General features: G+C 42.7%; 1 protein-coding gene and 1 long non-coding RNA gene across 2 annotated transcripts in view; one reads left to right on the forward strand and one right to left on the reverse strand.

Annotated features, from left to right (window-relative positions):
- Nucleotides 1-219: 219 nt before the first annotated feature.
- The window catches only part of si:dkey-106n21.1 (solute carrier family 23 member 1), a 34,705-nt gene continuing 16,699 nt past the window's right edge, over nucleotides 220-18,225 (forward strand). Inside the window, exons 1-3 of the mRNA XM_041938497.1 lie at nucleotides 220-291; nucleotides 8,759-8,911; nucleotides 16,173-16,330. Of these exons, the coding sequence (XP_041794431.1) occupies nucleotides 220-291; nucleotides 8,759-8,911; nucleotides 16,173-16,330 (383 nt within the window). The remainder of the gene's footprint in view (nucleotides 292-8,758; nucleotides 8,912-16,172; nucleotides 16,331-18,225) is intronic.
- LOC121607600 lies at nucleotides 9,784-14,063 on the reverse strand. Its single transcript, XR_006006894.1, has 3 exons — nucleotides 14,006-14,063; nucleotides 13,772-13,924; nucleotides 9,784-12,730 (listed from the first exon to the last, which is right to left on the reverse strand). It is a non-coding gene; the product is annotated as an uncharacterized LOC121607600 (long non-coding RNA).

Here is an 18,225-nt window from a genome sequence, read left to right on the forward strand (position 1 = left end):
TTAGAAGCCCAGAAACGTTTCAGAGCCGGAGACGAGATTACAAAATAACTGTGCCCCTCTCTGGACTGTGATACTTGGTCTCCGTGGTGACGTGAGGCGGTCACCTCTCGGGTCTGCGGTCAGTCACAGTTTTGCTCGCACAGTGTGCTCGTTCATCTGCGTGGAGTCCACCTTGGTCCTCAGGAGCAGCTATACAGCACCTGGCCTCAGGTTACCACAATGCATCTCACTTCAGAGGAGAGGATCGAGCTGGGACTGAAGGAGCAGGGGACAGTCAATCCTGCATTCGGGGTGAGTGTGGTGTCATCCTCATCCTCTTTGATTCTGCAAAGCCAAACTGAACACAGTGTCAAACGTTGAGCGAGTAGGTGAGAAAAAAGTGACATGCACCTCTTTGTAATGTGGACAATTAGGACATGAAAGTTGTTTAGCATTATTATTACATTTCTTAAAGCTGCAGACCAAGAGAAAGGGAAATGCGGTGCTATGTTCTTACATTACAGCAGTAAGAGCTAAATGTAAGCCACTGTGGAATGTGAAATGGCCAACGTGTGCATGCATCTTGTGTAGTCGAGCTGAATCAAACAGTTTTAAGCTAAAACTGGAAATGCTCTTTGGCAAAACCCCGACCAAGAAGCAGAATATTGACGCGGGGACATGTGGCTGCGTGTGGTACGAAGGTCTGACTGCATGGAGTGTGTATACAGCTGAGCCGGGGTTGACGTTTCCCCTTTTTTCTCCCCGTCCCGATTTAGGAAGAGTTTAGAAAAAAGGGGAACAGCAAACAAACCGCACAGCTTCAACCGCAGATGGGCGAACACGTGAGCCTGCCAGCAAGGCGAGGCGCCAGGCCTCGTTTATTATTATTATCCTTGTATTGTATACTACCTGACACTCCTATGCAAAGGCCCAGTCATGGATTTCTAGCATACAATGAATTCAAAGACGTTGAACTAGGAATTATACTTTTAATAAATCAATCAAGCTTCCTGACTTTGGCGTCCGGATTAAGTTTTCATGATTCATTTTTAGACTTTGCGTATGTAAATATGTTTCACAAGAACCTTTGTTCTTTAAATCAACTCAAACTTAAGTATGTCATCCATGAAAAGCATCTAAAACCAGCTGGAGCCGCTGGGTTATTTTAGGCTATTTTGGGACAAAAGCACCCCAAACTAGAGAGATGTACAGTATATTAATGTTTATCATGAGCTCTTTGTCCTTTATTGTTACAGTTGTGCATGTTAGAGCAAAATGGTGATATGGTAATGGTGTCACTTCACACATTATGCTGCATTTCAAACAACATATGCCTCATCCCTCTGGCAGATATTTTTATCCTATGGAAGGTTCCATTTCGACAGCCGAACATCTTATTTCCTGTCTCTTCAAGATTTTCTGCAGCGTTTAGTGCTAAAAACATGAAACACATACAGCGTGTGAGAAATCCCAGCAGTCGCTTCTTTAGCCTATTAATAGCGGATGACTGATTCAAAGCATAATTACATGGAAGCAGCTAAAGACGCACGTTTCGAAAGTGAGACCAAACGATTTCAGCAAAAGCAGCGATCAAGATTTCCTGAGGTGTTTGTACTTGATAACCTGAAACTGACTGGTTTCTTACATGCCTGGATTGATATTTTGAGACTGTAAGATGACTTTTATACACAGTTTTCATGCCACACAGACTGTCTCTTCCACCAGGTTTAGAGCTATTTGGAACTCAGCAGTGCAAAGCAATGGAATGGCAAAGCGGATGCGTTTTTGGTGTTTTTTTTGCCGTTTGGACAAGTCGGCTTCTGTTTGGCAGTTCAGCTTTGAGTCCATTCAGGGTTTCAGGTATCATCGGAGGGTAGAGGCTAAACTCCAAAGACAAAGGCGACTCTTTATTAGCTTTCTCTGGATAGTGGAACAGCGTCTTGGTGCAGTAACTCTGACCCTTCATCTCCTCTCTGGTTGCTGTTTTTTAATACTGGCGATAGCGATATGTTTTGAGGGTCATTCTGGTTTTTAGTCATTGCAAATGACTGTTGATACATGTGATATAACTGGTCAACATGTAAAAAACTAATGAAGCTGTGCTAAATGAATTCCTACAAGGGAAGGATACAAAAACGAACAGCAAAGGTCCAAAAAAAGATGGACAAATTATACAGAACAGCCAGTATGCTTCGACAGATGTCAATATGGCACTCTTAAAAACGAGGCAAGAAAATATATGTAGTGGATCTTGAATATGGCAGATAGTGCGGGTATATTTGTGCATGCATGCTTGTACGAGAGTGTGAAAATCACTGAACACAAACTCAGTCACCTGCAGTCAGCGAGTCTCAGAAGAGAAGGTCTCAGAGAAAACGGCTCAGATTGTTTGACTTGTTTCGGGAAGATAAAGATAATTAGCAAGTGGGAAAACGCAAGCTGAGTCCCCCGAGCAGGCGGGACCTCAGCGCCAGGTTAGACGCTGCGCTGGCAAGTCCAGTGACGAGCTTTCGGGTGTGAACGTTTGAGGAGCGATTCTTGCCGAATGGGACTCTCCCAGACTCAAGAGAAACACTTTGTGTTGTGCTTTAAAGCAACAGGTACAGGATGGTAGCGTTAACCTTGAATCAACAAGTGTGCATGCAAACAAAAACTTTGAAAAACTAGAAAACAGGAAAAACAAGATCATGGAATACAACAACCTTTTGACCTCTGGATTAAAACGTAGGAAGCAGCTAAGCACAGTCTCCCCTTTTTCCTTAAATGTCTATTTCAGGCATGCAGATGACACCCCCTCCACATTAACATCTAACCACCGTAGGAAAGCGGTTAAGGCTCTGCCTTACACTAACACAATAGCCTCAGTTTGAATCAGCAGCTCAGAAAGGTTCACAGCCAACGGAGACAATCAGTCATCTGGAAACTAAAACGGTAGCTGTTCTTCAGTGTGCTTTACAGCCTCCGACTCGAAGAGCCTCATCCATGCAGCCAGCAAACTGATTGGTCTTCCCACGCCCAATTTATCCATCCATTCCATCAGCTGTGACGTGGAAGGCACACATCTCGGCACATGATGCTGTGCACTAATAATCACACGGCCAGCATTAGTGATGATTAACCACACTTTTAGCACCGTCTGCCACTCGAGGTTAAGGTTATGGAAAGATAGCGTCTTGGTTTAGTATTGTAAAAGTCAGTACTGAGCTGAAGATTGAGTTTATTAGATAAGTTAAGTGCGAAACCACAGACAGGACTCAGGACTTGTGCACTATAAACAACTGCAGCAATTGGCAACACAAATTAGTTATATGGAACTGAATTTCTCAACCCTGTCTTTCCAAATTTACGATCCTATGCTACTCACGTAGAGACCAGTGCTCACATCAAGTCCTGCATGTGATCCGGGGAATAAAACCACTTATGTTAAGGTTAGTGAAAGGGTTGCAGCCTTTGCTGAATGTTAATAAAGTAAGCTGCTACTGTCTGAGGCCACTTTTGGTTCACAAATGACATGCAGCAAATGTCCAAAGCTGCAACCAAACCAAGGAAACATCAGTTCTGTGTTCAGCGTCTTAGACCGACTGACATCCATCTCTTTGCTTCCACGCAAGTAAAACTGAGGTAGACTGAACTCTGTGGTCCTTTACATATAAGAAATGTTGCAGAAACAGTGTCTTATTCCAGTTAATGCACAGAAAACCTTGTCACTGTTTCTTTGGTAGAAAGCAGTTCCACTTAAAACTGATCACAAAGAGGTCTGTGGATTATCCAGAGTAACAGGGACACTGATATTTCACACTTCCATTAGAGATTTCTCAATAAAAAAATCAGTATTCAGCGGCGACATCTCAAAACTTGGACAAATAAAACCATCCAGAATGTCTAAATAGAGCAAAAAGAGAGAAAACGTCTTTCATTTGCTTGTTTGTTGAGGTAGTTTAGGTGTGATGGTATTTCCAGCACGGGTTTTGTGGCCCTCTCCACCCTCCTCCTCTCCTGTGCTTACTGGAGTGCAGGTGGATAACCACTAGATGGTACCAGATGTCAGCGTAATGACTGAAGCGAACGTCTGCGCGCTCGTCCTGCTGAGAACTTCGAGGCGTGAGAGTAAACCAAACAGGAGGTGAAATGCGACGCAGATGGGTGCGCATTTGCATGGTCCGTCTGCTCCATGTGACTCTCGTGTGACACAGAGGCAATGCTGGGATGCGGGCACCGAGGTGTCCTGTCTGACCGATCACCAGCTTGAGAGCGAAGCATGTGGTTTGAATTCAGTGTGGATGTTATCTTGTGCGCTGGCTCCAGTGAGTCAAAGCTGTGACGTCCAGTGAGAAGGATGCAGCTGCCGTCCAAACACTGTTAATTCTTGCTGATTTGATACAAAACACAGAGAAAGAGACGGACAGAGGGTTTGAGTTTGGATTTAGATTTTAAATGCAGAGCTGAAAGTACTCACTTTCACTTTTACCTCATTATGATGTGAACTGCTGCTTGATTTTGCTCATATTACGCCACAGCAGGGCTCTCTACAAACTTAAAAAAAAAAAAAAAGCACATTCTCAAGTGACGCTTCTGAAACCGATCTGTTCCGTGTAGACTGTGCGTGGAGGGAACTGGCCTCCTTGCATGTGAAGACAGCTCTCAGGGGGCATTCATTCATATACTGCACACGCAACTGCACAAAAGCAAATATGTAAAGCTGAAAACTGAGGACGGACAGTTTATGGCAATGCTTTCACTCCATAAATGCGCAGCTCTGAAGCACGCTACATGCAAGCACCAAGCGGGACACATCCCCAACAGTGTTTGTACAAACCCGCAGCAAACTGATCTGTCCTATGTGGCCTGTTTGCAGAGGGTGTTTTCCTCTTCTCTCATTTTGAAGACAGCAACTGGTCTCACCTATCACTTCTCCCCAAAGGACGCCACAGAAAATCCCATAAAACCCAGAACAGGCTGCCTATCCATCATGGACGACATGCTGACAGACAATGTCACACCTATGACCAAATGTAAGCTTTAAAAGTCACATTTAAAGTTAATAAATTATCAGAAATTTATATTCTAAAAAGTGCTATGTCTCAAGTTTTTAAGTCAACATTTCTCTTTATTTAGCTCCCATCACAATAGAAAAATGCTTCAGGGTCTTTGTCAGAGCGTTTGAAGTAAGGTTCAGTTTGGTAATACACACAATGCATTGCACAGTTCACTGTGAGTTGTATTTTTATGAATGTCGATAGTTGAGACGTCTCTCTCTTGCCTTTTACATATGTATTGTTGTATGTAGGGTTTATGGTGTGTCTTATGGTGAATGCATGTTCTTATCGTATGTCTGTGGTGAAACCAAAGAAAAATATTCACATAAAGTATTCTCAATTTGTAGATGGGATTTAATTATTCAGGAATCAGTCGCTTTCATAATCCGATGGTGCTAGATCCAGGGATCAATCAAAAGCATATAGTTAAATCTGATTTAAGATCCATTCCATAGAATCCGCCCGTCATTGATTTGCTATTTGATCACTAGATGACAATAAAGGGACATTTCAGTGAGTTCATTTTCTTTAAGGATGTAGGATCATTCTTTAAGATCATCTCAGATAATTGGGTCCAGCTCTCAGCTGTGTATGAACTCTGCCCTTGTGAGCATTACCAAACTGAGCCAGTACGCTTAAAACCCGGAGATGAAGGCTCTGCAGCCAAACACAGGCGTTTTTTTCTATTGTGATGAATAAACAATGAATAAATAAATGTAAATTTTGTCCTCCTCAACTTCAGAACTGTTGGAATATTGCGGCTGGATTTTGGGTTTCATGCTTCACTGAGAATGACACTGTTGATTTCACAGTCCTTCAACAAATGGCAAACAAATGTCAAGAAACTTGCAGAGTTACCTTGAACTACAAGTTCATGAATCCATTTCAACATTTGCATTCGAAATCGTCGGCTTATCGGTGTTTGTTCATGTTGCATTGGCTGAATGTGTGACCATGAGTCAGGTGATATAAGGATATGGACACATGGATTTGATTTCATTTATGTGTTTGGAGACTTGTGTCCTTGGTTCCACATATAAATGTTTGTTTATGGGCCCTCCAAACAGCAATCTGTGAGTCTGTATGATTTACATAGAACAGAAAAAAGTAAAAAGAAAAAAGAAATGTATGGCGCCTTTCATCTGGACAGCTTTACTGGAAACTGGTTTTGTCACACTGGGCAGGAGCTGACCACTACATGTACCTAGTTATACTCCATCGACTGCAATGTATTTCTAAATCATACGGTTAATATGTAAATAATGTCTGTTTGTGTATCGCATTTGCCACTCTTACTGAGACTTAGCTTCTCCACACAAAACCACTTGTCCTACTCTGCTTATTATCAGGTATCAGGAAGAAAGCCAGAGCTTTCAGTGCTGCATACAGACGACCCGAGGACCACACCTGATACCCATTCTTTTTCCCATTTCTATGACTGGTCTTGGCTCGAGCTCACCAAGATGATTTAAATGGCAAAAAAAAATCTGTTTTTCCAGGTCCGCAATCCTTTAAGTAGAAGAGGTAGTATGCTGAGGGAGGGAGTCACATAATTTTAAGCATTTATTAGTATTTTAAATCAAAGTGTTGACGGAGTCACCACAACGCACATTTAAACTGATTCCAAAAGCGTTGGGATGCTGTGTGTTTAAATCATAAATGAAACAGAAAGAGATCATTTGCTGATCCTTTCTAACATCTACTCGACTGAAAACAGCACAAAGACAGTATATTTAAAGTTTGACCTCATCAGTGTCATTGATTTTTGTAAATTATCTGTTTATTCTGAATTTGATGCAGCAACGTGTTTCAAACAAGTTGGGACAGGAGCAACAAAAGACTGGGAAAGATGTAAACCTGAATACAACGTTCCCTTCAACAAAGATCGACTTTTCATACTGCTGCTAGCTGCCGCGTAAGGTTTAGGAAATTGCTAGCTGTTGTGACTTATATTAAAGGATAACTTTCGTTTTTTACAACCTGGACCTTATTTCTAGCATTAAATACGACCATTTACTCACCCAGACAACTTTGGTGGCATTTGGAGTCGTTTTGAAGAAATTAGCCCCAGAGGAGCGGCGCGTATATCCGTATAATGCGAGTACTCAGGGCATCCATGCGCAGCCTCTATATAACGCATAATCTGCAGCGAAACTCGTTCATATTCCAATATTTTGTTCTGATATGCTGGTGCTATTCCCCTCTGAGCCCGTGGTGGCATGTTATCAATATCTGGCGTCTCTAGGCAACTACCTCTGACGTGGATGATGTCATTACCGAACGCCGGGCACTGCGAGCAACCAGCCACAACACGGCTAACTCTGCAGCGGTCGGCTACGAATACGCAACAACGAACCATAGCTGTGCCAAACTACAGCTAAACTAGCCGACCGCCGGCTCACAGGTGATTAGCACCAGCATATCAGAACAAAATATTGGAATATAAACGAGTTTTGCCGCAGATTATGCGTTATCTAGAGGCTGCGCACGGATGCCCCGAGTACTCGCATTATACGGATATACGCGCCGCTCCTCTGGGGCTAATTTCTTCAAAACGACTCCAAATGCCACCAAAGTTGTCTGGGTGAGTAAATGGTCCTATTTAATGCTAGAAATAAGGCCCAGGTTGTAAAAAACGAAAGTTGGTTTGCGGCAGAAGTTGATTTCCCATCATGACCGCAAGATAAGACTCACACATATAAACACATGTGCGTCTGAACACATCTGTACCGACACGCTCCACATACTGTATGCATACTAGACATGTTCAGATGCTTGTTACAACGTGGACTTGCAAAATGAAATGGTTTTGTGTATATTTATGTGTTTGTTGCTGAGCTTTTAGTCGGGACTAGACCTTGTCCAGCCCCAGATTTGCCTCATCAAGATTCTTAACACCAGGAACTGATGTATATTTAATATTAATAGATGGCAATCAAGGAGACTTGAAGTGCATGCTAGCACACCCGTTTCGTGCATATGCATATGTTTAAAGCAGCATATGTGCTACAAGCATATACAAATAGAAGGTTTAAATCAAGGTGCTTGGCAGCTGTGTCTTCACAGAGGCTTTCTCAGTGTGATTCAAGTAAGTGCAAATGGCCAACAATCATTTTCTTGCATATTCATGAGCGAGCGCACGTTCCAAACTAAAAATGTAATCAGTACAATCTAACCACTTAGAGCAGTGGCGGCAAAATATAGTTGTCCTCAGTTAAACACCCTAAACTCAACGTTTTGCATATCAGTCCGAGTCCATTCGCTCGCGGTAGGCTGGACCTCAGTGCCCCCGTGTCAGGAGAGGGGAGTGTTGCAACATAAGTCACTGTTGTCCAAAAAAACCACATGCAGCTGTCAAAGGTCAGAAATGTTGTGTGGGAGCAACATCTTGGCAGGATTTGGGAGGAGGTGAGTTGTTCACCCCACCTGCCCTCCACTATCGCCCATATGGGTGTCCAACATGTCAAAACTCACATTAATTCCATTGCATGTGCTCTGTGTTTTTGATCATCTGAGCTAAACTAAACCAACACCTTTAGACCACAGGGAAGATCTCTGAACTACCCTCAGTTTCAAGAAAAAAAACCACGAAGGAAGCTTTGGCTTCATGTTGCCAGAAGACTGCGGGTCCAAGTAGTCTGGATGGAATTAAAGAGAATATTGTTTCTTATCTGATGTTGTTTGGATAGATGAAATTGCTGAATGAATGACTTGTCTGCCTTTGCTGTGCTTTTTTTCCCAAGAGCAAAGAGAGTGATGGACAACCCCAGCTGGCAGCTGAAATAGTGGAGCCACACACAGAGGCCCCGGAGGAGACTGAGGACAAATGCATAGATTTGGTTTACTCCCTCAACGACAGGCCGCCGTGGTACCTCTGCATTCTGCTCGGCTTCCAGGTAAATCACTCTCACGGCTGGTTCAGTAGCATTCTTTCCTCACTCTAGTTGTGAACTTATGAACTGAACAGGAGGGCAGAAATTCCTCTTTAAAGCTGCTTTATTAGATTTTTAACAGAAGCATGCCAAAACAAACTGACAGGCTTGAAGCTCTGACAAATTACGGCTTTGTGAACTTGCTATGCCTAACTGCAGCATTAGTGTTTAAATGTAGTCATGTGTCTGCTCCACCTGATGACGGCGAATCGTTTTAGCTCTGTTTTGGGCTCCAGCAACTCCTGAGAAAAAAAGACGTGGCTCTTTAACTTAGCTGCTAGATGTTTCGGCATCAGCTAGCTCACTGCTAATGGACAGAGCTGTTCAAAAATTCATGATGACCCCTGTTAACATTACACAAGGTCATTTAATTCAGTGCTAACAGAAGTAATATTAATAAGTGGAGCTTTAAACTGCACATTTGGGTGAAAATAAGTATTAAAAAATGGCTCTAGTGTATCTTAATATGCGATTTAGCATATTTTTTCTACCAGTAAAATAACATTCATTGTGCTGTAATGTAGATAGAAGTAACGTGAATATGATGCATGTACAGTATATTGAGCAACTATTTGAAAAAACAAACTTTTGTATAATAAATAATTCAGCCTGCTTACAGGAGAGGGTTGTGTGTGTGTCGGGGATTGGGATTTAAGCGCGCTATGGGTTGTACCCAGATGCAGACACGAGGGGGCACTGGTTTGATTTAACTAAAGGTAACCAAAACTTAAGGGACTATGAAAAACACTCAAGGGCCAATGGGCATAAGACAGGAAACAAAGACAAAACAGGGAAACACTGAACAAACACTTACAAGAGACGTAGCATGGCTCATAGACAAAAGACAACACTAGACAAGCACATACTAGAAACATGATGTGGTTAAATACTAAGACAGCTCACAAGAAACACACACAAGGAACGTGGCTTGATTAGAGACGTAGACAACACTAAAGAAACAATATCATAAACTGGGCATGGCTTGGGAACAAGGACAATTTTAATACACTTTTAAGAGGCATAGCAGGGCTAACAAACACTAAAGACACGGGACAAACATTTACCAGAAATGTGGCATGACTACAGACAAAGACAACATTAGAAACTCTCTTACATGGAACGTGGCATTGACACGAACAAAGAAAAACACTCAATAGTGACATAGGGCTATGGCATGGATTCTCTGACAGCAAGAGTAACACAGACAACACTAAATGACACTGGACAAACACTTACATGAAATGTGTTTAACGCCTGTTATACAGCACTTACACATCTAACTTTAAATGTTTCTGTGGTTTCACGCACATGATGTTTTACCGTATCTCATCGTGATGTTTATGACTTGCATTCGGGAGCACGTAACATGACATGTGTCTGTTGAAAGACAGATGTGATTATCTCAACCAGCTGCTCAGTTTCCTGTTTTTTTTGTGTGTTTTGTTCTCATTCTTACTTCCCTTGGTACCTGCTGTGTGGTGACATCTGGCTATGTGTACAGATTAAGTGGGTGTCAGAGAGCGTCATGGTGTTTAGAGGCAATGCCTCAAAGATAAAAAAAAATGGCGAAGAGAGGGACAGGTTAATTGTGCATTTAAGTCGAACTGCCCCTTTTTCCCTCCGAGTTGAATCGGCCACTTACACGGCTACAAAAACATCCTTTACCACCCGGATCATTACTACTGCCCCTCGCACCTCTTGTTGACACGGCACTGTTTTCACTTAAGCAAAAACTGCATCCATTTCCCAGATATCAGCTTCATGACTTCCAGGAAAAGGACTGTGTGGCATCCAGCCACTGAAGCTGTTTATCATGTGTTCTTTTGAATGGTGATTGTTGCCAAACTCGTTATGTTGGAGCAAAAATGCCAAAACCTCAGGCTTCTCAAATGTGAATATTTGCTTATTTTCTTTGATAGTAAACTTTCTTTGGCACAGTTCATTAGCCACCTCATCTAAGTGTTGAAGGACACACTGTCAAATTTATCACCTCGCCTTCCCCCCTGCGTTTGATTAAATGTAGACCTTTATTCTTCCTGAAGGCTCTGTAATTATTTCCAGCACCTCACCCGCCGAAGACCACACTATATGGCACGCACACATACTGTAAACTTGGCTTAAAGCATCAGTCGGCCAGCTCTTTAAACGTTGACAGAACACAGAAACAAGCTAATGGGTATGGTATGGGTAAGCTAATGGTATCTTTGTTTTGCTGTGGATAGTTTTTATTCTGCTAGTTGGCTGCAGTCCTGATACCTTCATTCATGCATGGACAGACCAGGATTTGAAATGACGAAATCTTGCGGTGTCCAATCGCGGTCCATCTTGACAGTGTTGACCTCTGAGGCGACGGGGAGCTGGAGAATCCAAAAGTAATGAAGCTAATATAGCTTATTAGCTGTGTTGCACCGTTCTTTTATTGGACCTCCTCTGTTGGAGCATAATGTGTTTTTTGCAAAAAGGACAATGACTTGCAGAATTTTATAAGGTGGTACAAGAACATCTTCTGAACAAACTGAGTGAACTTATTGTCATGGTAGCAAACAAGCTAAGCTAGTTTGCTAACTGACCATCTCATTGAAGAGCTTTATTTTCCCTCTTCAATAACTTCATTGAATGAATTGTCAGGGGGATTTAAACAGAAAAGTGGGAAGACAAGAGAAAACAGCTTTGGGAGCTATTGTGACTGGCGTTAGCCTGGCTGGGCTGGCTAGCTTGTTAACGGTTAGCTCACCAGCTCCTGTAGGGCAAGAGCTTCCTGTTTAAATGCCACTTTATGGTGTGACCTCTGCTTTAGGCTGGTGTTATGCTGCAGTAATCATCCAAATAATAAACTCACAAAGAGTCCAAAAGCTGCCATCTCTTAACACGTTCTAACTTCTTGAAGCACTCGACTCCAAAACCCATATTGGAGATACAAATCTTTAAAAACAGGTCGACAAAATATAGTTTTGTTTTGTTAAAGAGGTCAAATTATTTATCCAAAGCCACAAAGTGCATTCAGCCATATGGAGACAACCTAAAACTGAAAAAAATCATGCAAGCACATCAGCTTCATCAAATAAGATTAAATGTTTCAAGTGCAACATTGAAATGCAACAAATTGAAGCAATGAGTGCTAAAGAGGGTTCAGAGGTACAGTGCAAACAGATGACTGTACTGGAGCCAGGACACACAAAAGTCTGGATTTTGTTGAGCACTTGGTGGACCCTTTGTGGTGAGGCAAGTCATTTGGCAGCGGCACAGCAAAGTGGAATTATTCATTTATTATATATATTAATCATTTCAAACATGTTTAAGTAGCTTTGGGTTTATTGTCAATGGGATTGATAACATTATGTGGCGGGCGGACACGTACAATGGGATAAGGTACAGCTGTTAAGTTTGGAAACAGCCCAAAAGAGCCAGACAACGCCACCCTGGGAATTTCACCCAGGGAAATAGTTAATTTGGTACCAACACAAGGCACTCAGGTTCGTTCTACTTGAGGCAAGAGACGTGGTTCTGGTAAATTATAATGTTTTTTATTACATTCAATAAAAATATCTATTGTAAAAAAATACCATATATTCAGGACAGGAAGTGAAGGAGGGATGGTGACAGGGCTGAAGCTTACCAGTGGGGGGGGTGCTGGGGCAATAGGTGAGAAGCACCCCAGTCACTCGTGACACTCACACGCACAAACACACAAAAGGCGAAAACGAAGACCAGGGGTTGCACGACACACAAGAAGGGGGACACCACCACCAGGATACCAGGACCGCCACCATAAGCTTCCAGCACCTGAAAGGGAGAGGGGAAATTGGTGGGGTCAACTCAAATGAACACAAAAGAATAAACAAAACTCTCAAGGGTTGGCAACAACCAAATACACAAATTAACCAGATTAACAAAATAATTAGCCAAAGATGATTCAAAATTACAGTTCAAACAAGAAACAGTTTAACAACTTAAGACAAAGACAAATTGCAACTTAGTCAGAAAATGGCATAACCAAAAATACCAAAGCACAATAAATTAAAAAGTAAATTAATTCACTTAATGATTGAATAGAAGGATGGGAAAGGGAATTCACCCCACAGCTTGCACAGATAAAATATGGTTTTAAAGCAGGCATCTCAAACCGGTTCCATAAAGGGCCGCGTGGCTGCAAGTTTTCATTCCAACCAAGGAGGAGCACACCTGGCTGGAATCAATTAATCAGCTGATCTCAGTCTTCAGCTGACAACTAAGTGATCCCTTGATGTTGATTGGTTGGCCTGATGTGCTCCTCCTGGGTTGGAATGAAAACCTGCAGCCACGCGGCCCTTTATGGAACCGGTTTGAGATGCCTGTTTTAAAGGAACCGGGCCACCGAGTATGCCAGTCCATGCTTCTCAGCCTTAACTGCACAAGTCTGCTCTCCAAGTTAACCACCCATGCAATATAGCAGCAGTGTTGATGCCCCCAACAGAGCAAGGCAGGGAGGAAGCCACGCGAAAGCAGGGCAAGGTCAGCAGTAGCGTGCACCGGGCAGAGCAGAACAGGGCCAAGCAGCGAGCCAGGCCGGCACAAACGCACGAAGCAGCAGGCACGGACAGAGCAAGCAGAAACCAACAAACAAAATAGAAACCAAACAGAGGCTAAACAAACAGAAAGCAGATAGAGACAAAGCAACGCAAAATAGGATCAAACAGACAAAACAGCAGCGGTTCCTGACAAGCAGCATCACACAGCCCACCAGTAGTATCTGCCAGAAAAACACAGAATTAAACTAAAATATAAAAGACAAACTAAATGCTAATAAGGACAGCAGAGAGACAGGATGGCATGTGCGATACATACCGATCGGCCGCATCAGAACACATGTGGGAGAGGAGAGAGGAGCTTCATGTTAAGCAAGCTGCGGTGGCAGACAGTGGCTGCCGATAACCCAAGCATGTCAAAACGGGGATTCCCGCGAGCTGCTATGTAGGTACGGTGTCCGACAATCTGACTCTAGAAACAAACAGCGACTGATATAACAACGTGCGCAATAAGGCGAACTCAAACAAACTAAGGCAGCTACTGCCACATTACCTGCACCAGCAGCGGCGAGGGGGAAGTGAGCCGACCAGGAAGTAGGCGGGCCTCAGAGCCAAAGAGCAAGAGAACGACGGATGAGCACCGGCTCTCTTTATAGAGTGGCCTCAGGTGCCGATTGGCTGATGAGTTAAAGGGAGAGCAAGATGGCACACTCACTTGCAATGAGAGAAGGGAGGCTGCAACTCATCCTGCTACAATCAGGAAGGCAACTAACATGATCCATGGTTGAAGAAAAGATCAAAGATCATTTTTTGGATTTAGGTTTTGGTTAATATACATGTTTTTGTGCACTGAGGGGTCACATCTGCCATTTTCTAACCTTTTACTGTCTCTGAATTATGCCTCCCTTCATTATTTGGTAGCTTTAGGGAAACTATTGCCTGCTACAACAGTGAGAAATCACTTTTAGTGCATGATGACATTATTTTGTACACTTACGCTTAGCTGCACATATTCAAAACAAGGTGAGATTCAGTTCATATTCAGTCTCCATATTCAATTTGTAAAAACAGTGAGGTTTATACAGCTGTAAAGAGGAGCTTCTGTCAATCTGAGTCACTTGAGATGTCGTAAGGGAATCTTCCTACCAGTTTCCTCTGTGATAAAACTGATCCTCCTCTGACTTATGGGAGTTGCAGGTTTGAAAATAGCCCCATAAATCAGGAGAGGCCTATTGACATCTGTCTTCAAATTTTCCCCCTTCTAAATTCTTTTAGATCAATGGCAATCCCCTCCTTCCCAACACACACGTTCACACACATGGTTAGATCTCAGTTAAGCCTTGCATTTGAGCTGCAGAAGTACAAGATGTGCAAGAATACCTTGCTTTATCTCAAATAAGAAAGTGGTTGCCATATTTATTATCAATAAAAATCTATAGTCTAAATGCTCTATCTGTATCAGAATTGAAAAACATGGAAACTGTATATCTTTAAAAGTTACTCATGCACTTTAAACTACATGTGACTGCTACATAGCATATAAAAACTATATATAAACTACATATCATACATGTGATAGTAATGACAAAATATTGCAAGACCCATGTTCCAGTACTTAGTTAAGAGGCATATAATGTTTGGTTTTGTTAAGACTGTGCCAAGCTTTTAATCAATTGCCAGTATTTGTTTAAATTCAATGTCATATTGTACAGGTGTTGTCAGATAAACCTTGGATTTGGCTTCTTAAAACAAATAAAGCTTTAACCACAGAGGTGGCACATGAGAAAACATTCCTCAGTATCATCAGCAGGTGCTGACAAACCACGCTGTGGTGATGCGGGTGCTGGATCATAACACGCTAATGATTGTTGCTGTAGAAAACAATGACACACAACCTGTTTGGCTGTTTAGGTTGGAGGACTTGTTGGTGCATGAATGAGCCAGAGGGTTTCCAGGTTTATGTCGACACACACTAAGAACGCACCCTGTTAGCTAATGTGATCTAGCATGACGTGCAAGGTTTAGTCTTATCACAGCTGCCCAAGCTGCTGCTGAGCTACACGGGATAAGTCAGCAAGTACAATTTTATTTATATAGCACAATTACAGAGTGCTTCACACGCAAAAAAAACAAAAACACATTCTTTGGTGGCTGCTAAGCATTCATGGAGGCAGGACAGCTGATTCACCTTATCGGGTCGAGATGATGAACTCTTTCCTCTTAATCAACTGTATCTTGGACATTTTTTTGCATGTCATCTTCCCATGTTCCTGCTTTATCTCTCCTGTCAGTGAAGGTTACATTGTGGACAAAACACGAGTAAATCAGTGGTAAAATCTTTCAAATCTGTTTTCCATGTCGGCTAAAAAAAGATTTGCTGGATTGTTGAGCCCATAGAGGGCGGTGTATATGAAGGAAACAGGAACAACATGATTTGTATTTTTCCGTATTTTATAAAGAAATTGATTTTTTTCTTGTCTTACAATAACTAATCTAGATAAAAATAAGATCTCACGAAGGGTTTCTATCATCTTCTTTTTCCAGCATTCCTTGCATTTTGTTGTTTCCGATCACCTCCTTTGCAGAAGAGCGCCGTTATGATATGTCTTTTTCTTGATTTCACACATTAAAACAAAGATTAGGTAAGTTCAGGGGAAACCAAGAAGCCAAGATTAGGTTGGTGTGATGGAAAACATTTTCCTTTACATCTGCCCCCACAGCACTACATCCTCGCGTTCGGTGGCATCATCGCGGTCCCGCTGATCCTGGCCGAGCCCCTCTGCATCAAGGACAACAACGTTGCCAAAAGCCAGCTCATCTCCACCATATTCTTCGTGTCAGGGATATGCACGCTACTGCAGACGACTGTCGGGACCAGGTAACAACCCTTTATTCTTCCAGTGAACCGGGAAGTACCAGAGATATGGATGGAGTACTTAGAAGTTGCCAAATCTCACATTTGTGAAAAATGTCCTGCTTATGTGTGAAATTAGGTACTCTAACTCTGTGTGGAATGGTATTCATTGGTGTGTGTGTGTGTGTGTGTGTGTGTTCACATTTTAAGCAGTGCTGTCGATGAGGTTTAAGCTTTACAGCAGGTACAAGTGAGGGAATGCCCCGAGTGAGAAAGTTCACAAGATGCTGAACACTCTCATTAAATTTCCAATTTCACACGTCTTTGCCATAAATTTTTCAAACCTCTGATGATGAGGATGAGGAATTGTGTGCGGCTTGATCTATTGAGGATTATGTGACAGTGTTCCTCTGTCCTCCAGCACTTTCCTTACATAAACTTTCCTCTCTGCGGTGGTCCTAATAATGAGGATTCAACCTGACTTGGATGAATGAGTCTTCACAGACATGGTTTCAGAGTGCTCACAGCAGCCTGAAGTTATAGCTCAGCTCATGCTGAGACCCCGGCGGAATCTCATGTGGAATTAAATTGTCAGTCAGTCTGCTGCCGGCCTCTACGTGACACACGCTAAATGAAATTTACCCTTCAGGATAAGTTCTGAAATAGTTCTCCTTAATATACTTGATACTTTGATGAGAAAAAATACTTCTCAAACAGATCAATCTGTATGATTTACTACAGTGCAGCTGCCTGTCTCACATGCACACTCACACAGTACAGTACAGTACAGCAAAGGGCTCCACACACACTTTCCTGCCCCCCCCCTCAGCACTGCTGTAACAGTAAGCCTGAGCAAATAACCGGCGCTTTTGTTTTGAGTTCTCCCCCTGCACAGTTTGACAAAAGCTTGAGAGCAGCAACGAGCGGCTTTCAGGCTTCCAGGCTTTTAATCCTGCTTAAAAAGCACCTTGAATAATGGGTAAATATGTCATAGGCCATGTCCACTTGCACCAATCAATGAGGCTCTTCAGAACTCGGTTAATGCTTCCAGGATCTGAGGATGCCATCCAACTTCTCCATCTACAAGACGTCACAGTCATCACTAAGGGCTTTGCATGGTGCCCCACGACTAAGGGTCGAGCAGAGAGGGCCTCCATGTAGTAAACGGGCTTGCCTTTAAGAGTCATAGCTTTTTTCCTCACCTCCATGGTGGTGACTCACTTCTCAATGGTGCTATGGAATCTATAGCTATTAATCTAATCTGAGGAGCATTTTGGAGGTTTTCAGATTCTGGAGCCTCCTGTCCATTCAAGTCGACATAATTTGCTGATTCTGCTTTAAGGGATAAGAGGGTTTCTGGAACTCCTGCACACTTTTTCCACAATCCCTTTGATGCTGCTGTAGCCTTTCTCACTTTCCTCCTTATGTTTCCATCTCCCTTGTGTTGAGTGGCAGCAGACAGACAGCAACCCACAGCTAAAAGATCTATGTGGAAGGTTCTGTACCATGTTAAGATGCCAGGTGATGAACAACATGTCATTTTTGTTGCCCAGCCGTGAACAAGTACAGGACCATCTGCTGGAGGCAGCGCTGCTGTCGGAGGACGTCTCGCTGCATGAGGGAAATGAATTGTGGTGAAGGTGTGACAAATCAGGCAGTCCATCCAGAACCTTCCTGTAGGGTGTTCACATGCCTTGTCCAGATATTCTATGACAGCGGCACCAGTATGCAGTCCATCCATCAGAAGTCCACAGAGGAGGGCAGTGATCCGATGTGGGTTGGGGGGCTTCAGGATTTGGGGAATCACAAACATGGACTCATTATTTTCATTACCTTTCTCAGTTGACTAGAAGCAAAATTATGGCCATTTCCAGTTTTTGGTGAATAATTAGCTCAATATGCTAATTACTCAAATTGTC

This window comes from Chelmon rostratus, chromosome 6 (genome assembly GCF_017976325.1).
Source record: "Chelmon rostratus isolate fCheRos1 chromosome 6, fCheRos1.pri, whole genome shotgun sequence".
Classification (NCBI taxonomy): Eukaryota; Metazoa; Chordata; class Actinopteri; order Chaetodontiformes; family Chaetodontidae; genus Chelmon; species Chelmon rostratus.